The sequence below is a fragment of the Scedosporium apiospermum genome (genome assembly GCF_000732125.1).
Source record: "Scedosporium apiospermum strain IHEM 14462 chromosome Unknown SEQ_SAPIO_0066, whole genome shotgun sequence".
Taxonomy (NCBI): Eukaryota; Fungi; Ascomycota; class Sordariomycetes; order Microascales; family Microascaceae; genus Scedosporium; species Scedosporium apiospermum.
In genome coordinates, this window is record NW_015971767.1 from 277,114 (window position 1) to 302,964 (window position 25,851).

Consider the following 25,851-nt stretch of genomic DNA (forward strand, 5'->3'; position numbering starts at 1 on the left):
ACGCATAAAACTGGACAGCCACTTCTGTATGCAAGAGAGGGCGCAAGCAGTCACGTTCAAGGGGTCGAAGCCACTCTTGAAGAGGGCCGTGGCCGGCTCAGCCACACGTCCCGGCGGTTAATGGAACCAACAGCCAAGACCTTTTTCCGGGCCTCTCCCACTTGAGGTTCCCTCGTCCGACGTGGTCAGGATTTAAAAAGGGTGTGCTGGCTGCGATTCAGGGGCTTTGACTTCTGTTTTCTTTTTCTTTTTTTTTTCTTTCTTTTTTTTTACTAGATGATTGTGTTCGTCCCGCTACCCGGAGTTATACGCTGCTCGTACCGAGCTCCAAGAGTGGACTCCGTCTAAGATATCCCCACTCCAGCAATGGCATCTCCAACAGCCTTCCCAAAACTGGCCCCGATTTCTCCGCCAATTTCATATTCATCAGCCGGTGCAAAGTTATCCCAGTCCACAGAACGGTTCTTCGACGACCATAAGGTGAATCGTTCTAGTAGGAGCTTATTTCCTTGTCCATATAGAGTGCACGACCCGTATAAGTTCAACATCAGAGACCACTATGCGTGCTCTATGTTCGGATATCCCACCATCTCTGATGTCAAGTGAGTTGGGTTGACGCGACCTTCGTTCTAAGCCCTTATGACAAGATTAATACCTATACTAACCTAATTTATTGTTGCTAGACATCACATACTATCAGAACACTGCCGAAATCCTGACGGCATCAGCGACGAAACTGCTCGAATCCTCAATTCCACAAGCGAGGAAGATGCGATTAACACCTGGGTTGGACTATGGTCTGTACTCTTTCCAACAGAGTCGGTGATACTTCAAGGTTCGAGATGGCCGGTAAAATATCCATTGAGAGTTGTTCCCCCCCTCCCTCTGACCTTGGCTGGCAGGCTTTATTCCACCCATTGAGCACTTTGAACTGAAACAGGCTCAAGTCAATCATGTCATGAACGACGAGCCTTGGGCGAAATCTAATCTTCCACCTACGTTCTTGTCCTTTCTCAACAATATCTTGATCAAATTTATTGACATAACCTATGAATATGCGGAGGCGAACACGATTCGCGATGCACACGAAGCAGCACGAGTCCCCGAGCTGAAAGAAGTGGTGTCGTTTGATGACTACGTTTCAGTAGCAACCAAAACAGAGTATTTGAAAAAGGAAGACTCTGTCCCTCCACAATCAGGCAGCAAACATTTGGAAACTCACAAGGCAACTCACAAGGCCCCGCTCGGAAAGCAGCCTGCAGGTACCGACGAACAGTCTAAACCCAGCCTTGTCGGTCATCTACAAAAGTATTATAGCGCCCTATTCGACAAGGAGCCCACTATTGCAAACTCCCACGGCGGACCTTACGATCTAGCCGTGCCGGCATCGGACGAAGAGGAGAAGGTAATGCCGCTTGCAGACAAGATTGCATATGGTATAAACGCGGATGCTTTCAAAGACGACTATAAGACAAAGCTGAGAGTCATTCTCGCTTTCAGCTACCACTACCTATTCGGGTTGAACGTGGAAAGCGTGGCCATAGGTCCCTTCGCAATGGACAACCTCATTGAAATGACTGGCGACTTCGGAGAGCAACTATCAACCACGGTGCCCACCCAGCGCCTCCAATCCGGCCCTTGGAGCAATACAGGTGGGGCTTCTAATACAACGAATGGCAATTTTCAAACGAGAGAGCCAGGCCATTCGGGGTCTTGTGGTACGGGTAGAACGGGGGGGTCGTCGAGGGAAGGCGGCGACGGCAATCGTCCGGGACGAAGTCCGAGAGATAATTCGGATGACCGGAACCCTCCTGGAGACTCGGATCCTCAGCAAAAAGGCTCTTCACTTCGCCTGTCTTGTCCATTTCGTATAAAAGACCCCTATAGCTTCAACGTCCGAAATAGCTATTCCTGCTCTATGACCGCCTTCTCCAGTTTTCCAGCCCTTCGGTAAGTAGTGGCGACATGGTCATCCATAAATTTGCTTGCTAATGACCTAGGATAGTGAGCATATAAAGAAATCGCATAGACTGCAGGCAGGACCAGGACACGACGATAAAGTGTGTCAGCGTTGCTATGCATGCTTTACCAGCTATGACAGTCTCAATGCTCATGCCCAAGCCGAGGTATCATGTCAACCAAGGAAGCCAATTGAACGTCTCACGGTCGGCGTAGGGAGTATTCCGCCAACCAAAGTCGGTAATGGCTCACCAGAGGAGCAGTGGGAAGAACTAACTCAATTCGTCCTGAAATCTGAGAGTAAAACAGTGCCATTCGGTAAATACTAAAACCCTCCATATTTTCGCGCCCGCTCCGATAGCATCGCAAGGAACTAACGAATCCCATAGAATACAGAGCTCCACTAGAGCATTTTGAACTCGCCAAGTTCCTGTACCAGTCGACTCCCCAACTCCTTGTCGGCCTCGTCCGAGAACTAGGCATACCACAAGCCTGGAGGCATAAACAGATCCCCGAATTAGAACCAGTGAGGGAAATGCTGGAAAAATATTTTACCGATCGTATGGAAGAGTATATGTTGGGGCCCACATACAAGTCGACCCTCGACCAGCTCGAATTTGGAGACATGGTTCTTGCGTCTAACGATGGGAGCCGGACCGTTAATATTTCCGAGCTAATGAAGAGAGCGGCGTACCTTGTTGAAGGCCATCTCGGAGCTCTCATGGATCGATGCGACGAACTATGCCGGACGATGAAGCACGAGAATAACCAAAGCAGAGGCCCAGATTCAGCCAGTCGACGTTTAGCTGCTTCGACTCGGGCCATTCACTTCCCACGAATTGCCTCGCCACCAACTACCTCCTTGCCCACACCGCCACCTGTAACCCCTAGGAGACCACCTCCATCGAACCTATCTCCTCAAGAGACACCGACTAACCTCCGCCGGCGTCAGCCCGGAGGGGCGAGCAGCGGAAGGGCAAACAAGCGGCAGAGACTGGGTCCGGAATCTGCCATTTTACAGCGCAGCCCCACCTCACCAGGCCCTCCCGTAGAGTACACCAATTTCAAATCCTCTCCCCACTCTACTCCCCCATGTACCTCTCCCGATACCTCGGACGCTCCCACTTCACCGACCGAATTCGACTTTGCGGCTCTCCAGCAAGCTTTCCACGGAAACGAGGCAGACACAACGGGTATTGGCAATGATATATTTTTTTACCTGGACCCATTGATATTCGACGGCTCAGCCATCAATCCTCAGCCGCCTCAATCCTAACATCTTTTGCTCTAAGACGAGGATGGTTAGAAACATAGAGAAGGGTAATAGTCCCAGAGATTGTAAATACTGCGTGTGTAAATACCACCTTTTTTTTTTTTTTTTTTTTTTTTTTTTTTTCGATTCAAGCGCTGTTTATCGCGGCGGATCATGCCTGCTTTAAAAGTAAAGTTGTTGTCATTCATCGGTCATATTTATTTATGCCCCTTATCTACGGTTAGAAGTATTACTGCTATCCATATTTAAGACCAATTTGTTCTATACGTCGGCTCTAATACTCGGCCGATATTAGAGTAATCGCTACGTAGGCTTGAGGCGAGTTACTCTGTAGCCCTCGTTATCCTCCTGCCAAAGGCTCTCTTCGGTCCGAGCATCGATATCATAGAGAACAAAGAGTATATTTCTAGGATGCGTATCTCCGTGGGCGATATTCTCTGTGGAGGAACTATCATCGCAACTTTTCGCGGATTTCGATCATGGCTGCCTGCTCACCCAAAGTACTTGAGGCTTCTGAGGACTTCGTGGGCGATGCTAATCCGCCCCCTCTCTGTGGCATCACCTTGGAGGATGGCGCGTCGACAGTTGTGATGGGGAAGCTCCTCCGGCACGAGAACCACTCAGACGTTTACGCCGTCAAAACCCACACTTGTCCCGGCCACTATGAGGCGAGAGTATTCTCGCTTCACGGCATACCAAGAAATCTCCGAAAGTATCGTCAGAGAAGCATCGCACGACTTTCTTCTCGCGAGGCACTACGGGCAAAGATGCATGGATACGATATCATCGTCTACAAGACGGATGCCCAAAATACTTCCGATGCCCTATCCACGTTAGAGGATGGCGATGGGCGAAAGGGGCCCAGCGATATACCCGGAGCTGTTCAAATGCTGGCCACAGATATGATAAAAGGCGCAAGGCAATCGAAATCAGAAGACCGAACATCAACGGGAATCTGCGAGACAGCGACAACTCGACCGGCGCCGAGCGAGAAGATTGGCAAAGAGCAAGAATCTTTGCAACTCGCCGGATAACTCGCTTGAGGGAAAGTTAGCAACAGCGCAGGAAGATTTGGGGTGGTCGAACGAGGACGACGCATTGATGATTGTGCTTTATTTTACTTTCGAAAAAGGCCTTGAATTCCTGGCAGCGGTACTCGCGAAGGGCCTTCTTCCATCGTATCTTGAGCTTCTCAAGAACTATTTCCCAAAAGCCAGGATCTCATTTGGGAGCAGCGACGAATTAGAGGCGCTTGTGAGCCTTAGGCGCCGTGAGACCGGCCTGCTCCAGCGCCTGAAGGAGAAGCTCCCTACGGTTAAGGAAAAGGGGGAATTGCCTTTACAGCGATACCTTGAAGTGTTATTAGCTGAGCTTGGGGGAGCGCGGCCCAAGTTTGCCATCGGTTCGCGCGTCATAGACCTCATGTCAGAGATAATTCAAATGGCCGAAGAGAGCCTGCTCTAGTTGAGGAGGAAGCTCCGCAGCGCGAAGCAAGCCAAAAAGAAAATGGAAACGGCGTCAAATTTGAGAGTCCATATACAGCGATTGGAGAGAGAAATTCAGCTGAAACGGGCTCTATCACACGGGTTGGTGCCGTCGTCTGCTATTTTCCTTGAGACAACGGCCCGGGCTGATAAGGCCGAAGAGGAGTTGGCGAATTTGAAGAAGTCTGGAGTGAAGACAGAGGACGACATAAATAGGTTGAGGGCAAAGTATATGAGCTTACTAGCAGACATCCCGGTGTCTATTGCTGGGTTTTCCTGTTCGTATCGGGCATCTTGCGCCTAATCCACATGATGGTGCGTTACTGTTAATAAGGAGCTTGTGTATCAACCGGCGATATATAAATTTCATCTCAGTTACACAATGCACGAGTACTAGCAATACGAATAACGACCACTTCTTCTTTTCTTTTTTTTTTTCCCTTTTAAACCCAGTCCGAATAGTCTCTGCCATATTTTATCCTATCGTAACTTCACAAGTATATAATCGAGGAAATATGTAGAAATGAAACCCAGAGAGGAAAGACCAGAAAATGTGGTCTCCTGTGGCTTGACTGTTGGTGGTTGCGCGGCCTTGCTTAGCCTTCACGGCGTTTGCGAAGTCATAGGAAACACGATCCTGATCAGCCCGACCAACTTGAAAAAGATCATCTGCCAATCAACGGCATGCCCTGCCCCCTACTAGTGTGGCCGAGGAGGGAAATAAAACCCAAACACCCTCTACCGAGGGACAAAAGGAAAGAAACCGTCCGTCCAGTAGCACATGATCGCCGCCGCGATCGATGTTGGTTGGTTGGTCCACTATTGAAAATTAAACATCGAAAAAGGATTGGAGGGATTGGAGTCGATGTTCTTCCATTGGTCCAACTTTGAATGTATCATTCAATGCTGCTGCTCTGGCAGCCACTGCCGTATTCCCATATTCCACGAGCCACTGTTGCTTACCACATGCCAGCTGCTCTACCCACCAACACACTATTAGGACCGATGTCTGTCTCTCGCCGAATTACCCTGGAGGCGAACTCTTTTTGAATTCGAAAGCCACTGATCTTCGTTCTGAGAAGAACTAGACGCAAACGGCTCGCCAACAAACTGTCCATATGCTACCCAGTTGGCTGTTGCATTGGACACTTTATCGAGGCTCCTCTAACCTGTCCTTCCCTGTTCCGTCATGTTTGTTCCCCGAGGCCGACCTCTTGGAGCGCCTTTGCAATTCGTAAAATGGGCAAGAAAGTCTTCTTTGTCTGTGAACTCGAAGCGGTGATCTGCGCCGGGGCGCCAACACACGAACGGATGGTTTCCATGGCAGGGAGACTGCTTCCCGAAATGATATTTGAGTTTGTCTTCACGGAATACCTCCCCGCATCGGCATTGGAATCGGCGTCTTTTCGGTTCACGCTTACTGACAAGACCGCAAGGTGGCTTCGGATGCTTCTTTCGTATGTGGTCGCTAAAACAAGCAAATATTATTAGCTTCACAGTGGCTGATACGATGGTGTCTCAATGGTGTCTCAATGGTGTCAATGTGGGTTCATACCGGAGCCTTGTCTCATCAGGCAGTGCTAGCGGGCAACGCGTACAGAATTTTCGTTCTGGAGTCGAAGGAATGACCATTGGGGTAATGGGAAACATGTCAGAATCAGGGGATAACGAGTTAGAGGAGGAGCTACTGGGATCTGTCTCGTCTAGAGAGGCATCACGTTCGGGACCAGGAGGCGTTGGAGGAGCATACGCTATCTCTACGCTCAGCCTGATCCACGGTGTGTGTGTCTGCTCTATCCAGTCAAGTTCCCTGCGACCATAGTAACCACATTCGAGAAGCCAGTATTCGTCTCCTAGAGGGTCAAGAGCATTTAGTATCCTGTGATGGTCATGGTGGGGCGTGCGCGGAGTCAGGGCTCCGCGCGAACGAAGGTGTAGTATCGGTAGAGAAAAGGGGTAGGAAGAACTCCCGGATCGCGCCCTAGATGGGCCGTGGGATGTCAATCGAGCGCTACGTAGAATCCGAGATGTTAGGATCATGTCACGACTTAGTGCGAGAGTGGAAACATTAACAAGAGTTGAGAAAAGGAAAAGCTACTTGCTCAGAATTGCTCTTCGGGAATCGGACTCCCAGCTGTGAACTCGAGGGCGTCGACAGGTTGTCGGGAGGCGGGAGGAGGAGACACCAGAAGGCTGGCTGAGTGAGAAGGGAAACGGGGAGAAAGCTGAGCAGCAGATGCGGACGGAGCGACTGCCATTTATTCGGCTCGGGGGAAGACTGGGCCATTTTTCTGATTCGTCCATTATGATCTATTGCATATGTGACATCTTGCAGATCCGGCCATTTTTCTCATTGGCCAACCTTCAAGCCGCTTCTTCTTAGGAGGCTTCTGCTCTTAATAACGATTCCATTTGAAGCACTCGAGGACATGCCAATTATTCCATTGGTAGAATGCAAAACTGCCTTGCTCGGGTAGCAGAGGCTTGATGCAAACTGCATCGGGGCCATTTTTGTCATTGGGTATTATCATGAAAGATGATGATCCCGGGAAGAATAGGAGTATTATATCCGCACTGACTACCTACATGATTCAAGATGCCAGTGTGTCGATGGCGAGCAGGCTGTACTGTAGCTAATGGCGACCGCACACCGAAGTGGATGTAGCGGAAAGGAACAGGAAAGGTAAAGGAGACAAAAAATATTTATATATATATAAAATACACAAAAGAAGGAGAAAAGAAAGGCATAAATAACTCCATCATTCCTTATTCATAGGGTCTCGCTGCATGTTCTATACCAAACCATACTCTTCATAATGCAAGTGGTTCTCTCATTCATTCTCCTGCTGCGAGCTGCTTTCCTATATCTCACGCAATATCTGCACGTTTTCAAGAGGATCCACATGGTGAAAATGGGAACTGGGCCACCAAACCTTAGTGACATCTTAGTTTCCATAGCGGAGACAAGAACCGACATAAGCCACACGTCCATGCGTGCCCAGGGTGAGGACTTCATATAGCTTTACTGGATGTTCACTGCTGATTAGGTATAGGAACTTTGACAGACCTGTCTTCTGATCTGCTCTCCGATCAGCTTCCTCGTGAAGTCTATCAGGAGCGTGCGTAGATTCGAGCACCAGCGTGATGAGTTGTTCAATACTAATATACAACATTTTCAGGGCTCAACGATGTCGGCTCTCCACTGTCCCGGTGGATTCAGGAAGATGCTGCTCAGGAACACTGGAACCATGTTGCAAAGTTAAAGAACGGCAAGTCCAACGACAGCTAGTCGTTGGGGCATCCGCCATTGTCAAGACCTTGGCGAGATACGCCTCCGGTTGCGAGAAGTGAGCAACGCATAGCGGAGGATATGATGATAGCCTCGCAATATTGTATTTAAGTAACGCCACCTTACCGCTTAATAGACTATAAGGCTATGGTGTCAACTATTACTGGTGAATACGCCTAGCTACTATTTTTTGTAAGTAATAAGTAACGGTTGTATGGGAAACTTTGACGGTTGCGCATAGAAGTCTAGTTTCGTGATCTAGCCGTGTAGAAATGGAACGGACAGCACGATCCGGCACGAACGCCTTCCGCGTTTGGTGTCTTGACTACCAACTCTTCGGACTCTCCTCCACTCATGAGACACGGTTCCAGTGCTCTTGGGTCAGTGTTTCTCGAAGTCATCGGGACGTTGCCAGCAGTGGTTTCACAAAGTACATACTCGCTCTGTAATAAGCAGGATGAACTGATAAGTATTTGGCGGACTTCGGGGATTGGGGCTTGGTAGATTCTATTGTTCGTTAATCTAACGATGGCGACTAGGGTTAGGGGTAATGTAGGCTATGATTGGAAGAATCTGGTTTCCTGTGGGATCTCAGTTTCCTACTCGGAGGGCAGCACGGGCAGGAAAATTTAGAATATTTTCCCACATTGTAGTATAGAAGGAGACCTCAATTCCGTTCCGGTTCATCACCAGGCACCAGTCACGGCGCCCCCATTCCCCGACTTTCATGAGGCCAATTTCCTCATTGGCCAGACAAGCACCAGAAGAATAGAGTAAGACTCAGCCGTCGAAAGATATGCGGAAATATGCATTCAAAATGGGTCATGGCATTAGGGAAAAAAGTGGTGAATACCTAATGAAGTCGAGAAAATTCCTCTGTTGCATTCCTTACTTCGGCCCAGTCTCCTAAAGTTCTGCCTTATATTCCGGGTTCCAACTACAGCGAAAGAGAACGACCCGAATTTCCTCATGGGGAATCTGGCGAGGACAGGCCTGGTTGCCATTGGTCAGAAACGTCACCACAGCAAAGCCCTCTTGTCCTCTGATCGACAACCGGCGGGCGCACAACCGTCATACACAGGCAAGGAATAAAATACCAGAAGAAAGCAAAGGTACATAAAAGTAACAAGGTCTAATTAATCTATGTACAGTTGGTAAGAAGGTTACAAGTATTAAGTCCAAGTTCCATCCCATTTTCCATCCCAAGATAGTTCCCTGAGCTCATCGAAGATCAAAAAAAATTGTAGAGTCGTGTATTCAACAGAGGCTGATTTGCTTAAAAGGCAGCCTGGGCGAGGAGGGCAACAGCCACAACGGGGACAACGTTGCCGATCTGGAGACCCGCCGCAGCACCGGTGGGGACCTGGACAATGGAAGAAGTAGTCTGGGAAGGAGTAGAGCCGCTGCCGCTAGCGCTGGGCTCGTCGCCGCCCTCAGAGGCAGAGCCAGTGGGACGGGGACCCTCGCAGTGCCAGTGGTCGCCGTGGGGCTCGCATCCGATGGACTCGGTGGGGGAGGGAGCGAGCTGGCCGGTGCCCTCAGCGTCGGTGTGGCTCTCGTGGTCGTCGTCGTCCTCAGCGGGCTGGCTGGGGGCAGGGGCGGCGCTGGTGGGCTCGGGAGCAGCTTCGGTGGGACGGGGACCCTCGCAGTGCCTGTTCGCAAGAGTGGGAAGAACCCTTTGTCAGACGTGATGGCCTCTCCCACAGGTCTGGGGGGGAAGATGGGGAAGGGGGAATAGTTACCAGTGGTCTTCGTGGGGAACACAGCCGATGGACTCGGTGGGAGAGGGAGCCAAGCTCTGGGCGATGACGGCCTGGAGCATGCCGAAGAGAACGAAAGTCGCGGTGAGCTTCATGGTGATGGTGGTGGTGGGATAGTGGTGGAGTGGGTATCAAAAGTGTACTTGTTGGGAAACGGAAGTTTTTTGTTTTTCTTTTGGTTAAACGAGTGTCTGGGAGACAACGAGAGAATCAGATGCGCGGATGGGAGTGGGAGAGAGAAGAGTTCAGAGCCAAGAGGGGGAGGCGACTGCCATCTTTATACGGCATCTCTTTCTTGGCCGCACTTCGTACATGAGCTAATGTGACTCTAGCAGCATTGCATTCGATGGGTCGGAAAGGCATGCAACCACCACGCAGTGCAGGGGTGGATTTCCTGACAGCCCCCCCTTCCCATCGTTGATGGCAAACTACCAACAGCTCAGGCAGTGTACACCACTTCGCAAATTAGCAAGGAACCGCCTTCTCCCCGCCCTCCCTCCCGTGGCGCACCTGTATGGCTTCCCCACGCAAAGCTGGGTCAAGCCCACAATCTCTTGGGCTCGGTACGGTTGGCCCTCCCGTACGTCCTATTATTAAACCAGATTGGACAAACCGGGTAAGTTTACAACCGTGATGGACACACCCTCCAATATATGGCGCAATATCAAAAGGATCCCGGGCCCCTGGGACAGGGAGGAGGGGGGCATACACCGTATTCAAACCTCGTGTGTATGCCGCGGGCATCTCAACTAGCATAATGTGGAGGTCGGCTAAGATTAAAGTTACCTTGGTTGTTAGTCACGGAAACACGATCGCCTGCATTGTCAATCAGCTGCTTCGCGGAATTATTGGACGATTTGCGGAAATATCGAGTGGGAGGTTGGATGCCAAGCTTCCAAAGCTTGGTTGGGTTCGTGATAGTTGAGAGAGTTGGGAGGAGAAGGGGCCATCAAGGGACTCTGAGGTGCGCCATCCGGGTACTCAAGATCCACCCACACTCTTTTCCCCTCTCCACCACTAACACTACCATTACCACTACCAACACTACCATTGCCACCACCATTCTAGCAGGAGATGATTATTATCCCGCGCTCTCATGCTGGGTTTTTGTCACTTTCTATTTCGGGAAATATTTGGTTGGGGGAAGGATACCTCGGGGTTTAAGTGGGGTCATCCTCGGTCTGTCTGTTGCCTGCATCTCCCCCGAGACTGCGTGGGGTGGAATGCAGCGAGGGCGTAGCTCAGGAACAAAGGGACACACGCGCGCACGTGAGAGAGAGAGAGAGAGGGAGACAGAGGGAGAGAGAGATTTGGGGCCAAGCTAGATCGGGGTGGACGGCATTTGCTCGCATGATTTCTGGAGGTCGAGGGGAAATGAAGCAAGGCTGAGGTCGTTCTCTGTCACTTAACTTTTTGATTTCTTTTCTCTTCTTGGTCGATTTTGTTCTTGCCTCCTTCAGACTTGGCTGTATTGTCTTGTCTTTAGTCGTAATTCCCAGACACAATGCTCATTCTAAAGCTTGTTTCAACAGCGTTTTTGATCTCGGCCGCGGCCGCTAAGAGCCCAGTCGAGGGTCAAGACGTGGAGATGAGGGCAGAGCAAGAGAAGATTCTCGCTGAGCCGGCGAACGAAGTCATTGTAGATTCAATTGTATGGCTTTGCAACCCCTAGGACGAACTCTTCCCTTCGTACAAATCCGTACTGACGACACGCTTTCATAGATTGATCCTCCGCTTGAAGTCCACCAAGTCTTTCTCACAGTCCAAGACCTAGCCCAGCAGAAAGAATCGCCAAGACACAAGGCTGAGAAGGAGAGGTTACTGCAAAGACTCAACCGCAATCACGGGAAGTGGGACGCGAACCATCCTAGGTGGAGGCTCCTTGACGCCCTCTACGGCTTCCGCAAGTATTTCGATAGGAATATCGAGGACGTGACGCGGTGGAAGAACTTTTACAAGCACGTGTCGCCGGCACAAAAGAAGGTATGCTCAGTACCCGACTTTTTCCTTTGCATTGGCGATCTACGATTCTAGAAGGCAACAGCGCTAATCGCACAAACTCAGCTATTGGAGAGCACTGTTCAGTATTCCCAAAAGTTCACCAAGACGGAGCACTTTCTCTCAGAGAATCATGGGCTCTGTCAACGTGTCGTCGACGCCGCGCTTGAATTCTACGAGGTAGACCCTAGCGAACTCGACGAGCACATCAAGAAAGCCGAGAAGGACAGGAAGGTTGCCGAGAAAGTCAGCGTCTCCCAGGCTTTGAAGCACCTTGTTCGCGACTGGTCTGAAGAGGGACTGAGTGAGCGAGGGGATGCGTTTCCTTGTCTCCTGCAGACTATTGATGGATTATTTCCTGATCGGTTCGATGGAGGAGAGGAGGTCAAAGTCTTGCTCCCTGGTGCAGGCCTCGGTAGGCTTGGCCACGACGTGTCGGCATTGAAAGGTAAATGACTTCCACCTAAACACGGTTTCAAAGACAAAGAAAAAAAAGGTCCAGCTGACACTTTTTCAGGTTTCGAGGTTACGAGCAATGAATGGTCAATGTACATGAACGTCGTGTCCCGCTTCCTCGACAGCCAGCCCTCTACCGCATCCGGTGCCGTCTACCCCTTCGTCGACTACTGGTCCCACCACGTCTCCAACGCCGACATGATGCGCAAGATCTCTTTCCCCGACAAGCCCATCAACGCCAGCTCCGTGCTCCTCGTTGAAGGAGACTTTGTCACTATATTTAACGAGCAGACAGCATACTTCGACTCCGTGGTAACACACTTCTTCATCGACACTGCGAGAAATCTGATGAGCTACTTCGATACGATCCATCGCGTCCTCAAGCCTGGAGGCTACTGGGTAAACTTTGGTCCGCTTTTGTATGGTACGGGACCATTCGTTCAGTTGTCTCTTGAGGAGATCATCATCGTTGCGGAGGCCATCGGCTTCGAGTTTCTGGATACATCAGATAATTGTGGGGAGCTTACGATGGAGGGGAGGAAGGTTAGGGGGATGCAGGCTGTGTACGGGTTTAACGAGAAAGCGTTGACAAGGAATGCGTATAACGCGCAGTTTTGGGTGGCGAGGAAGAAGGAGTAGGGTGTGGACGCTCCACGGGCCGACGTATTCGATTAAACAAGCACCAATGGTAATGCTTTTAATATAGATTAGATTACTCCTTGAGAGGTACCAAACCATGTGGCGACGATCGGGATCGGGCAATCTCGAACTAGGTGCGGCTGAAGTGCATGTCACTCGGTTTAGGCCATGCAGCTCCCCTTTCTTTCGTGTCGGATTTACATGCAGCTGCATCTACAGACCCTTACTACGATTGGCAGACATCACCAGGTATGTAGGTACCCATCTAATCTGATTTTTACAAAGATCAATTGAGGCTGCAGGTAAGAAAAGAAGAGAGACTGGGTGTGTATTGGTGTGTATTCGATGCTTCCAGGAACTAGCTAATCGTTGATAAGAGGCAAAAGAGCCGCCCCCGACCCTGACAGCAAGCACAGCCCATCTAAGATTTCCGAAGAGGGTGTTATCGAATAGAATTTAAAGTCATCACCTCATGTACGAGACCATCTACCTACAGTATGCACGTCAGAACGCTGCCTTTGCAATCTACAGAAACACGGACTTTGCCCTCTCACCTTGGTCTAGTGCTCGTCATCACAGTGGTAGACCAAGCCGAGGTTACCAGTGCCGCAAAATATCTCGCCGTGCTGATGGCAGTGGTCGGTGCCTGGGGAACCGATACAGCAGAACTCTCAGTCGCCAACGGGGTCGCAGGCACCGGTAGGGAACTCGCAGACGCGCTTGGCGAGAGAGGAGAGGCCGTCAGAGGGAGTGCTGGGGAGGGCGGCCGCGAGGAGGGCGAAGACTGGGAGGAGACTGAGGGCATGCATCTTTGAGAAGGGGAAGCGCTGTGCTGTGCTGGACCGGGTTTTGATTTCTTGGGCTATTGAGATGATGGTGGATGTTGTGGTCTTGAAATTTTCTCTTCTTTTTACGATCATCGTGGAGGAGGACATCCTACTTTATTTATACACTCGATCAAGAGCATAGAGTCTCATCAGCATGGCAGGAGGCATCTCCGACCACGGCATCTCTAAGAAGAAGGAGGATTCCCCCCGTAGAACTGGTGATCAGCATCGCGACTGACGATTTTCGAAAGGAAATGCCTCCAGCACCTGCAGGATGAAGAAGTTCCCCGCTGCATTTGTTACATCGCGCTTGGAGATTTTGTCGTTTGGCATCGCGATTGTGCTCCAGTCTCCGAGAGGATGAAGACGGAAGGAAGGAAGCAAGGAAAGAACGAACTCTTCCTAGCAACCTGGATGGCAGTCGGCCAGCAAAGGTTCGACGCTCCGAAGTTGCAGTGATTACTATACAGAAGCCGACATCGTGAGATGAGGCTCAAGTTCTTCCCCGCTGTCGAAGCAGTCGTGTCTTGGCGAGGGGAACCCTGATGGACAAAATAGGCTTGGCGCGGGACGCGGGTGATGCCGATGCTTTGCTTTGGAGGGTATCGGTGGCTGGAATATCCCGGAAGACCGCATGAGATAATCTATGGCTTCCTTCCTTCCTGTGCCCAATATGAGATGAAGGGCTGGGGAGGCTAACCCCCCACACAGAAGCGGTGCCCACTTACAAGACGTGGGTTGGTCAAAGGGACCAACCTGATCATGACAGCACCATGTGGGAAGAACTGAACAGGGGTTCCTGCATCCCAATGGTAGACCACAGCAAGCCACAGCATGGAAAGCTTAAAATCTCGTGAGGGGAAATGATTGCTAATCCGAAAAGCAAACGAGGAGCACCCATCAAGGTCCCCAGGCTAGCAAAGGATTCCACTTCCTTCCAAGTTTGGATGAGCCGCCGATGCAAGCATTCGAATCAGGATGTTCCCGCCAAGGATTCCAAGATCTGACATCACACCAACTGCATGGAATGTCCATCTTATCAAATGTGGGCGGGAGGCAAGCTTTGGTCACGTCGTTCCGCTTGGGAAGAGGGGAACGCTGAAGTACCGCAATCGGCAGCGTTAGCGTGGTTTTCCTAGCTGGCATCTTGTAAGATTGTAAGATTGTAAGATGGGATGGTTCCCTCGAAAGCTCTGATTTGGGCAGAAAACATGAAGTTAGTCTTGAGGGCTCCCCACGCCAAGTAATGGAAACTGCAGAGTTTTCGCCCATAGTTTCCTAATCTCTTTCAAGAGTGTTATGAGGGGGAGGGGAGCGGCCTTTAGTGATTCACCTTGATGGCGTTGATGGTTTCTTCTCATCTTGCCTTGCCTGTTGAAGTTTCCTTCTGCAGGATGCGTATAAAGTTCTTAAGGTGATCCGGACCCAGAACTCCTCGAGACGATGGTTATCTCGCATTCCGCTTGATCGACCTCGAGCCGCTTCTGGTACAAACAAGAAGGTGGATCACTGCATGCCTCTCTAAGGCACTGCAGTCTATCAATTCCCGTTTCGTTCGTTTTTCGTTTCCGGCCCTATGGCAGAATTCAAGAGACGCGGGGACATTCTTGTCCTCGCTTTACTGGCCGGTGGCGCTTTGGCCTTGCCGCAAGCAGTCACCACTCCCGCTCCCATCCTCCCGCGAGCCGAGTCTCAGTGCAGGTAAGACGCTCACTTCTCCCCTTTCTGACACAATCTCGACATCATCAGCTAACCGAAAAAAACAACAGCCAGGTCGTGTCGACGTACTATGGCATCGACACCACCGTCTCCAATTACAATGGCTTCGTCCAGTCGATGAACAGCGCCTACTCGTCTTCTGGCGAGGTCTTTAGCGGCACTAGAATCCCCGTGTTCACGACCGTTCAGTACCTGAGTGACGGCAGGTCGTTCACGGCGTACGGCTTCTACCACAAGACTGTCCTTGAAGAGGCCGGCTACAGTATCTACTCGTCCATCACCACCATAACGAAATGTACCACCTCTACCAGTGTGGCCCTGCCGCCGTCGCCTACTGGGTCGATCTGCAGTCCCCACGGAGACCACTGTACGTGATTCACCCCGTTTGTTTTCGTTTCGTTATACAGACATTTTTGGTAAGTTAACAAAAGAGTTACAGGGCATTGCGAGCCGTACCCCAGCTCTACCAGCAGTGGAGAACCGCCGGAAGCGACTTGTTCGCCGCATGGTGATCACTGGCACTGTCCACCAGGTATCCCCGAGCCCACAACTCCCCCTCCGGCCGAGGTTACTACCACCTCCTCGCCTGGGCAGTGCGAGCCTCACGGTGATCACTGGCATTGCCCTCCCGGAGTTCCGGAACCCACGACCCCTCCTTCTTCCGAACCCACCACAACCAGCCCTGGAGAGTGCGAACCTCACGGCGACCATTGGCACTGCCCGCCCGGCGTGCCCGAACCCTCTACGCCGCCGCCCTCTGAACCAACCTCCTCTACTAGCCTAGGAGAATGCATTCCCCACGGTGACCACTGGCACTGCCCTCCAGGCGTTCCGGAACCCACGACACCACCTTCTTCCGAACCCACCACAACTAGCCCTGGAGAGTGCGAACCTCATGGCGACCACTGGCATTGTCCACCTGGCGTGCCCGAACCCACCACTCCGCCTCCCTCTGAACAAACTTCCACCGCTAACCAGGGAGAGTGCACTCCCCACGGTGACCACTGGCATTGCCCTCCAGGCGTTCCGGAACCTACTACCCCTCCTCCCTCAGAGCCAACCTCTTCGACCAGCCCAGGAGAATGTGAACCTCATGGCGACCACTGGCACTGCCCACCTGGCGTGCCCGAACCCACCACTCCGCCTCCCTCTGAACAAACTTCCACCGCTAACCAGGGAGAGTGCACTCCTCATGGCGACCATTGGCATTGCCCGCCCGGCGTGCCCGAGCCCACCACTCCACCTCCCTCCGAACCGACCTCCACCGCTAATCCGGGAGAATGCGAGCCACACGGCGACCATTGGCACTGCCCGCCCGGAGTCCCGGAGCCTACTACGCCCCCTCCCTCAGAGCCCACGACCACTGCTGGCCCCGGCGAGTGTGAGCCTCATGGGGATCACTGGCATTGCCCCCCAGGCGTGCCTGAGCCGACTACCCCACCCCCGTCCGAGCCGACCGAAACAGGCAATCCTGGAGAATGCACTCCGCACGGAGACCATTGGCATTGCCCTCCAGGCGTTCCCGAACCCACAACCCCCCCTCCAGCGGAGCCCACTGAAACTGGAAATCCTGGGGAGTGTGAACCTCATGGAGACCACTGGCATTGTCCCCCGGGAGTACCGGAGCCCACAACGCCTCCTCCATCTGGCGAACCTACGGATACTCCTCCTGAGGGAGGCGAATGCACACCCCACGGCGATCACTGGCACTGTCCTCCCGGTGTGCCGGAACCAACGACTCCACCCTCCGCGGAGCCGACTGATGGGTCTCAAGGCGGCGAATGTACCCCGCATGGCGACCACTGGCATTGCCCTCCAGGTGTCCCCGAGCCCACAACTCCTCCCTCCAGCGAACCCACGGATACTCCTCCCGAGGGCGGCGAATGCACACCCCACGGCGATCACTGGCACTGTCCTCCAGGCGTGCCCGAGCCGACAACACCGCCCGCCTCCAGCCCCACGGGAGGCAGTTCGGGCGAGTGCACTCCCCACGGTGATCATTGGCACTGTCCGCCTGGCGTCCCAGAGCCAGACTCTCCTCCTCCTTCCGGCGGGTCCGATACGACTTTGAGCAAGGTCGTCAGGCCTACTGGCGAGCCTACCACCGTGCCTATCACGGCTGGCGCTGAGAGCGTCAGGGTGCTTGGCATGAAGGGAGCCGCGTCCTTCGGTCTAGCCATTGTTGCTGGGCTTGCGTTTGCGCTGTAGATGGATGGTGCAGATCTTACCTATATTTTAAAACTTAATCTTCTTGTCTGGGGAATATTTTAAACTTCTTTCCTTTCCTTCGATAGATTTCGGCGATTTTACGTCGAGGATAATTTCTATTCAGTAATAAACCGAATGCAATATGCAATTTTTTAAGTGTGCAATTATCGGGTTTCAAGCCTTTGTCTCACGTCTCCTTCCTTGCTTCCTCGTCCATGTTCATCTCATGTTTCCTCCGATGTCTCCCACTGTTGAGGAATTTTTAGGACAAAGCCATTCTACCATGCCCGTAGGTCGTCGGCCATTTCTCCGCAATCCTGGGGAGATAAATGCTGAGGTATTTTGTCGATTTTCCGATCTTCGCGATGTTTGACGGCCACCTATTTGGAGAAGAGAACCACCGGGACGATGGTTGAAACAGCATCCTTCAGACCTGAAATCATCTCTCTATTCTCCGACCCTAGTCTTGAAGCAGGATGAATCAATATTTCCTCTCGCTTCTCCCTCTCGGGACTTGCTCCCACTCAATCTCTTCAGGTTGAGGCTAACATATCGTGAGTCGCGAATCGCTAAGAACTTCTTCTTAGACTAGGCTGAGTGGATTGAGTGAATCCAAAATTAAGACCTAAATCCGTGCAATGAAACATCCAGGGCATGAGATCCGTCTCTGTGGACATAGAAGCCCTGGTTTCTCCTTTCTCTGCGAAAACAATAGAGATTATACCCTTTAGAATGTTCCTCTCGCCTGGAATTCCCATCCCTCATTCCCTTGTCGCCACATGTGGTCGGTTCCGTCGGGCATTCGCATCTTCGCCAATAAGCGGTCGGATGCTGGAATGCCAGCCCGCGATCCTTCTGAAAGCGTCAATGATGATTCCCGTCAACCCGAGTCAACGGCATCTCTAGTTTGTCCAGGAGGACCATGTAGTCCTCAACTCCTCCCACTTGAATCACAGAGATCTTTTCTGATGCCATTCTCTTCTCTTGTCACCTCTTCTTAGACCTTTTCTTTTCCAACTTAGTTGCCTCAAACAAGTCCCAAATACCCAAGTTCTCTAACATCTTCAGCGACCTTCCAATGCGCTGCCTCAAATCTTGAAAAGTTGCCTACTCGATATCACGGGGTATGGGGTTCATCTTTGGCTATTTAAACCCTGGCTCCAGTGTCACCCTTGAGGTTTATCCCCCCGCGGTTCTTTCTTGACTTCTCATATTTCCGACAGTCGCCGTCACAAAAGCCTATCAACCATGGAAACCCAACGGAGAACCACGGTGGACAATGACCCCAAGGCAGGCGAATGGGAACTTACCACACGTCCGCCGACCCCCTGGGGCGCTCGCTACGGCGTCCACAGCCAAGGGCCCGGCCCCTTTCTTCACACAAACCGATCCTGGCTCTCACCGTCCTTTCCAACCTTCGACCCGATCGATATTCCCAGAATCCGGGGGTACATCCTGGAGGGCACCTCGGGCGACGTGGAGGCCCCAAAGGGTGAGGAGGCAGATCGGCTTTTTACGTCGGAATCTATCCAGCTCCAGAGGTTCGGCGGTTTGCGCACCTGGGAAGCAGTTCTCCTGAAAGATGTCCCCAGTTACGGAGCTGGGAGTGGGCTTGTTCCCACGGGCGATGAAGGGGGGCAGAACATTGTCGTTAAGGAAGACAAATGGTTCTCGGCTTTTAAGAAGAATAGGTGGATTGACTACAATGTCAGGCTGCGGGATAGTGGTATTGATTGTCCGCGGACCTATGGAGGCGACAACGGTATCTGGTCTGTAGACAACCCGGCTGTCTGGAAAGCGCTGCGGCCGTCCCTTGAATTGGCGAACCGGATTCTACATCTGGCCTGCGGCGGACCCTGGTACGTTCCTGTTCACGGCAAACTCGTTGCACTATCTCCCTCCAGCGCTTTTTTCTTTCTTTTCTTATGCGTATTGGGGATATCGCATTGCTAATTGCTGACGAACTTGCCTCCATAGGCTGTCTTCGCTCGTCGACTCGTCTGCCCATGAAACCACATACGGAATCCGGTATACTCTCAACAAGGATACCGGGGACGTTTCCGCCACGACTGATGCCGAACCTTACCGGAGATTCATCCAGGTCAATTCTCATCGGCGCCTCTCCCCGGAATGTGTCGAAGAATTCCTTGATACCATTGACTATCTTTTCTCGTGGTCCTTCTTCGACCCGCGCCACGAATTTCCCACCCCGGAGTCATTCCGGGGACAGACAATGTGCATAGTCGATTGCCCGTCGCTTAAACAAGGGGGCTCATCTCAAATGGTCATATCGATCGATATCTCGGCCATCAAAGCTCTCTTCAGTCAGAATGTGACTGATGTGGAAAGGTGCATTATTCAACATACAATTGGAGTAAATGTGAGAAATCTATCCAGAGTTTGATATGTTGCGGTTGCTGTTACTGATACTTTTTTTCCTTCTATTGACAGATGGTCCTGGCGTTCATTGTAGGTGACTTCACAGTTATCCTCTGGGGCTCTAGATATCTATCTACAGATATCTAGAGAATTTCGCTGAATTTCAATACTTACACTCTCACTTATATAGGATGCTCTGGCGCGAAATAGAGGGCTGGCCTACTTAGAAGAAGAGGCGAAAACCGACCCACGGGTGACCAGACTCAGGCAGTTTCAGCTAGTATTTGATCTCTTCTCCACAAGTTACCTCTCACGATGCGGTTTCACTAACACCAATTAGTTTTACGGCGAAGAAGTTATCGCCGATCATCGAGCATCCTTCGCAAAGTCCATCTTTGGCGGAAAGCTAGAATTCCCCCTTTACGAGGGCCCAGGCAATCCGAACAAGACAGGCTTCGTACTCCCGACGAAGGCTCGGGAATTTCCTATCCAGGCCGATGCCCTCCAGCAACTTGCTGCAGTCGGCGAGATAATTGGACCGCTTGACCTCAAGCTGTATCCCGCGTGGCTGCACCGACATGTCGTGTGGCCTATACCCAGCATTTGGCAGGTCTCGATGATGAACGAAACCTTCTGGACATATGAAGTCCAGCGTTTCGGTATCCAGGCCCTCAAATTCCCCAAATACCTCTTCTGCGAAGACATGTTCCATCTCGGTTGGAGCATGAGCGCGTTTCGGACCACGCAAGCGTGCTGGGCCATGGACACCGTTTCGGCTCCCGGAAATGGCGCGGGTCTTCGTTTGGTAAGGCAGCTTGAGCATAGACGCAGGCTTTGGTCTAGGTATAGGGAGAAGTGGTACGCGGGTATGCGTCGCAACTGGGAGCTACCACCCTACTCGAACATCGTTTTCCGCGAAGAGCTCCGTTTGATTACCGAGGAGTACTTCCTCCGGAGGCAGGAGTACGACGAATTCCGCGCCCACGAGATAGCAGAGAGGTGGATCATCATGCCTTATTTCATCGCGTCAGAAGTCGTGGTTCCTACCATATTTTACACCAATGCTCTTCTCTGCCGAGCAGTTGGCTTGATCATCATGGCTGCACTACCAGCGAGGCTCGAGCCCAAGACTTGTCAGCGAACTGGGTTCATCTGGCCCGATGGTAGGAGACAGATTTGGAAACTCAGCAAGGCGGCCCAGGCCTCGAATGACGGCAAGCCAATTCGAGTCATGGAGCACTGGTGGGCTGACCGAAAGGCCCCCGACTTCGTGCTACCTAAGAGGCACCACGGTGAGACAGATGCTGAAATTATAGCCATAAGGGTTGAGCTTCTCAATGAGGCTCGGAACACGTTGGAGCTGTACCGAGTTCAGGATATGGCTGTCCCTCTCGTGACGAGACTCTTGCTGTTGCAAATTCGCCATCTTAGGCATCTCCTCAAGGACGTAATGCCGCGGTATATCATCGGGTCAGCGAACAGCAACGCAGGCAATGCAGTAGCTTCTGAAGGCCCAGGGAGATGGCTGGACATCTTTTTCAAGATTCCAAAGTATTCCCACGAAGATCAAGTCCGAAGCCCTTGGGGTAACGAGGAGTGGCCGGCAACCAAGTCCATATCCATGGACAAAGCATACTTCGAGAAGCTTGGTATACCCCAGGCACCCGCTTCAGTGCCCGCCGTCCCTAGGGTGGGTGAAGTCCCCAATCCCAAAAAGAAACTCTGGACCGTCGGCCAGGTGGCGGACCAGTTCCGGAATGGGAGATTTTGGGCGTTGGTTCACGAGGGAGAGAGGTACGCTGTGTACGATGTTACTGGTAAGTCAAGATTGCATGTAGACTCGGATGAAGTGCGGTTTCCGGTGAAGGCCAAAGCTTGACTAACTCGCTGGTTTGCAGATGCAATGTTGGGATTTTCATTCCCGTGGCCTGGGAACAAACCGGACTTCAGTTACTGTCAATATGGACGTGTCCTCAAAGGCGAAAGTATCAGAAGTACTTTTAGCCCTACGAAGGCGAAGAAAATACGCCATGTGGGCTACCTTATCCAGGAATTCAACGCTGAGGAGGTGGCCGAAGCCCGAACTCCCACCCGGTCCTGGACTCGTCTTGGTGACGACGTTTACGATATCACAGGTACAATCCAAATACGCCCCCCCCCCCTTTTTTTTTTTTATTCCCCTGACAAGGAGTTTTATGTACGGCCTTTTCTAACAGTTTATAGTGGTCTTGGGCCCAAGGAATCACGTCGAGCTGTCGAAGGGGGAACGAACCGCGCTCGAGGAATCCCAGGGTCGCAACGCCATCGTGGCCCTTCAGAACCGAGGGCTGGAGGCCCGCCTCCAGGACTTGCGGGAGAGGCTTAAAGAATACAAAATTGGGAGGGTTAGGAGAAGGAAACCGAGTTCTGAACACGGTCCGATGTACACCGCCGACGACGTGACCTGGTTCACATCCCATAGGACGGGAATGTACACTGTCCTGCGTGGAATGATGTATGATCTGACAGGTATGGTCTCTTTTCTTTTCCTTCATTTTTATGTGAAAAGGGCTGGGGAGCCACCATTGAGATCCCCTCCAGGCTGATTTCTCTTCTCATTGTAGACTTTATCAACTGGCATCCCGGAGGTTCGAGTATTCTCCAGGAGTATGCGGTTGGAAGAGACTGCACGGATCTCTTTAACCGCGCCCACACCGAACCCGACAAAATCCTAAACACCATTAAACATTTAGTCGTGGGGAAGATTGTTCCAAGACGAGAGAATACTGTCCTTGCGCGTAACGAGTTCGTCATCAACGAGCACATTTACAGACTTGGTAGGCTGCACCCCCAAACTACAGCTACAACATGCGTCAGGTGGTGTGAGAGAAAGAGTTTAAGACTAACGGCCAAATTCTATAGACGTCGGCGAAGAGGAAATTCTTAATCTAAGTCTCCCGCATCATCGCCTGTACAGTAAAATAGCCTTCACGGATCGTCCGAACTTGACTCTAAGCGTTCGTGATGGACATGAAGATGCCATGGCCCTCGCACGGCGTCCCGAGCTCATCGTGGGAAAATTAAAACCAGTCATCCGCCAACCACTAGCCGACGACGAAGACGATGAGGAGGCCGTTGAGCAGCCGCTCCTTACCTCGTGGCTTCCAGGAGTTTGTGTCTCCGATCTGGAGAAGTGCAGTGGAGTCTATTCTGACGCTGGATACAACGAGGCCTGGATCTGCGCTGACGATGTGATCTACAATGTCACAAGTACGTTTACTCCCCGCTTTTCCAAGCTCCTTCATCGGTGTCTTTCTTCTAATTTCGTTCTCGTGTTTCAGCTCTCGCCCGATACGGCCATCGGGCCCTCCGAGTAACACTCGAGAGCTTCTGTGGGAGGGTGGTCCAGAGAGCGGACATTCCACAAGAGGTTTTGCCATATCTCGAGGGCCGAGCCATTGCCAGACTTGACGAGAACGCGCCGCAGTGGAACGACGCAAACAACTTCAGAACTCACGCAAATGAGGGGACCAAGCACACGCCGAAAATCACGCGGTTCGCGCCCCATCCGAAAAAGGACTTTGAGTACATTCCAGGCCTACCCACTCCCAAATCTGACTTCCGACTGACGGCTAAGCGGCTCCGAAGAGAACGAAGAGCGCGCACGCCAGAGTCACCTCTCGCCCGGGTCTCAAAGAAGAGAACTGAATCGATTTCAGGCAAGATGGCGAAGCTTCAGAGGAAAAAAGAACGACTCGAGAGCACTATCAGAGGAGTTATGAGAACGTATTCGATTCTCGAAAACCCCGATGAAGCACCGGACCTGAGCGGCCAGAAGTTAAGTGAGATAATAAAGCCGTTAGAAGACCTCCTCGGGGGCGAAATTGCGGCGCTCGAGAAGATTGATCCTTCGAATGGGCGTAAGTGGTACTGGAAGTGCTCCCATTTAATGGCGCAGATAGCGGACGAGTGGAAGCGTCACCAACGGCCAAATCAGGCGGGAGTGCTCGATGGAAATGCTGCTATGGGCGACATCGAATCGGATCCGTCCATGCCATACGGGCTAGCTATGATGGCGCAGGGAAACTCGGAGTCTGAACCCCCGACGAATCCACCCGCTCCTCCACCCCCAAAGACTGAACCCCCGAAAAAGAGAACTACTCGCCGTACCATGGGTATCAAGGCAAGACATCTCCTTCACCGCACGCAACTCTACGAACGGAGAATTTACGACCAGGAGCTCGAGACACAAAAAGAGCTACTAAAAACACTCCAGACACAAAAGCGAATGCGAAGGAGACGCCCCAATATACCAAACGTAAAAGTGAAGCCACCACCGCGAATGGGCACGTTAGTCCACGGCCGCAGACCCATCGGTCCGCCGCCATCACAAAAAGAATCGAGCGCAGAGGAACCTACTCTTCTTCCGCGCCTTCCAGACGTCTGGCCGTACGCGACATACTCGATGTTCATGCCCTCTACCTGGAACGATGAGCAGGCCGCGCTGGCAAAGAGGTACGCTCAGGGGATTCTCTCGGACCGGGGGAATGACGGGCCCGCCAACGTGTCTACCGGATGGACGGAGCCGGACACGCCCGAGTTCGCGCAGATAGTCTCGCAGGTTCTGCCGATCATGGAATTCTTCAGCAAGGGGCCGGGCAGCAATAATTGGGGAGACGAGGACTCGTCGGGAGAGGACGAGGGTATTTTGGCGCTGAAGTCGCTTGCTCGGAAGAGGCGGGAGGCTGCGAAACGGCTTTTCCAGCCGGGCGAAGGTACAGGCGGAGAAGGTCCTCCCCCGGTTGGAGATGGCACGTAGGTGGAGAAGATGGACAAGGCGGAGCAGATGCATGGGGGCGGCGAAAGAGGCGACGGCGAACGGGTGAAGATAACAAACGAAGAGAAGAATACGCTCAATAAGTGATCAAGATGTGGAGGCCTAATCCTAAAGACCAAGTGAAAAACATAGTTGGAAATAGGTGTAATAGAACCGCTCACAATGGGGAACGAAGGCCACCCTGCAACGGGAAGCTCCGGAAAGTCGCCTAGAGGTTTTTGGGATAAGACTTTGGCGGCTGCAAAGAAGTACTTCAAAGCAAGAGACATTTTTACGGCGTAAATAGATTTTAATTCATCGGCAGTCAAAGAAGCTTAGAGGATGATGGCCATGCTGAGAAGAGTACTCGATCTTCTACATTCTTCATGACCAGTAAGTAGTAGAGCACCAAGTAACCGGAAATACATTCTTGTTTCTTGGTGTTTCCTTCGTCGACTATACTCACCGAAACTGACTGTCTCTGTTAACCGTCCATGGGGAGCATTTGATCCGGAAGGACAGTGGTGTGGTATAAACTTCTGTATAAACCCATGAGTGTAATATTCGCAGGAGCCGCTTCGTATTTCGGATCAAGATACGTCTGAAGTACCTGGTTGCCATCATCCCATCGTTTCCTCTCTCCATTTCAGACGTGCAAGGCCTGGAAGGTCTGTGAGAGGCATTCCTCTGTGCTGTGAGCTGTGCTGAGAAAAATTGCACACATCCCTCCCATCAATTCCACTTTTTTTAAGACTCTTTAATCGCGGCATTCCTACCTCCACATGTCCAGAAAGAGTGGCACTTCTGATATTAAGGGATCCAAGGAGGTTGCGGTGGGTCCTGATAGTTTCTTGAAGTGACGTGGCTGTATTCGAGTCCTCTAAGAAACATCACTCCAACAAGATGCCAATGAGATGACCTTTTCCTTCATCTCGTATTTTCCAATTCCGTTACTCAATTCATTTCTTTCTCTTCGGGTCTCTTTCTCTATTCATTTCTCTCTCTTCGTCTTCGTTGGTTCCCTTCACTCATCTCACAAACGCGCTGTCTCCCGAACATTCCTTC

At 51.8% G+C, this 25,851-nt stretch overlaps 5 protein-coding genes and 2 pseudogenes across 5 annotated transcripts; 5 read left to right on the top strand and 2 right to left on the bottom strand.

The window, feature by feature from the left end:
- Positions 1-559: 559 nt before the first annotated feature.
- SAPIO_CDS1518 (uncharacterized protein) lies at positions 560-3,235 on the top strand (the record flags this gene model as incomplete). Its single annotated transcript, XM_016784772.1, has 5 exons — positions 560-602; positions 684-797; positions 903-1,652; positions 1,936-1,950; positions 2,349-3,235. 5 exons carry the CDS (start codon positions 560-562, stop codon positions 3,233-3,235), a joined length of 1,809 nt encoding a protein of 602 aa, XP_016645529.1.
- A 476-nt stretch (positions 3,236-3,711) lies between these two features.
- Positions 3,712-4,266, top strand: SAPIO_CDS1519 (annotated as a pseudogene; the record flags this gene model as incomplete).
- Positions 4,267-9,281: 5,015 nt separating this feature from the next.
- SAPIO_CDS1520 (uncharacterized protein) lies at positions 9,282-9,860 on the bottom strand (the record flags this gene model as incomplete). Its single annotated transcript, XM_016784773.1, has 2 exons — positions 9,282-9,657; positions 9,748-9,860. 2 exons carry the CDS (start codon positions 9,858-9,860, stop codon positions 9,282-9,284), a joined length of 489 nt encoding a protein of 162 aa, XP_016645530.1.
- A 1,409-nt stretch (positions 9,861-11,269) lies between these two features.
- Positions 11,270-12,858, top strand: SAPIO_CDS1521 (Uncharacterized protein; the record flags this gene model as incomplete). Its single annotated transcript, XM_016784774.1, has 4 exons — positions 11,270-11,404; positions 11,488-11,748; positions 11,830-12,211; positions 12,281-12,858. 4 exons carry the CDS (start codon positions 11,270-11,272, stop codon positions 12,856-12,858), a joined length of 1,356 nt encoding a protein of 451 aa, XP_016645531.1.
- A 671-nt stretch (positions 12,859-13,529) lies between these two features.
- SAPIO_CDS1522 lies at positions 13,530-13,778 on the bottom strand (annotated as a pseudogene; the record flags this gene model as incomplete).
- A 1,483-nt stretch (positions 13,779-15,261) lies between these two features.
- SAPIO_CDS1523 (uncharacterized protein) lies at positions 15,262-17,612 on the top strand (the record flags this gene model as incomplete). Its single annotated transcript, XM_016784775.1, has 3 exons — positions 15,262-15,386; positions 15,455-15,771; positions 15,937-17,612. The coding sequence occupies 3 exons, from the start codon at positions 15,262-15,264 to the stop codon at positions 17,610-17,612; spliced, it is 2,118 nt and encodes a 705-aa protein (XP_016645532.1).
- A 1,248-nt stretch (positions 17,613-18,860) lies between these two features.
- On the top strand, positions 18,861-24,789 carry SAPIO_CDS1524 (uncharacterized protein; the record flags this gene model as incomplete). The annotated part of the gene is made up of 9 exons (XM_016784776.1): positions 18,861-19,471; positions 19,590-19,713; positions 20,064-20,081; positions 20,332-21,808; positions 21,890-22,126; positions 22,215-22,499; positions 22,595-22,807; positions 22,893-23,240; positions 23,312-24,789. The coding sequence occupies 9 exons, from the start codon at positions 18,861-18,863 to the stop codon at positions 24,787-24,789; spliced, it is 4,791 nt and encodes a 1,596-aa protein (XP_016645533.1).
- Positions 24,790-25,851: the final 1,062 nt, after the last annotated feature.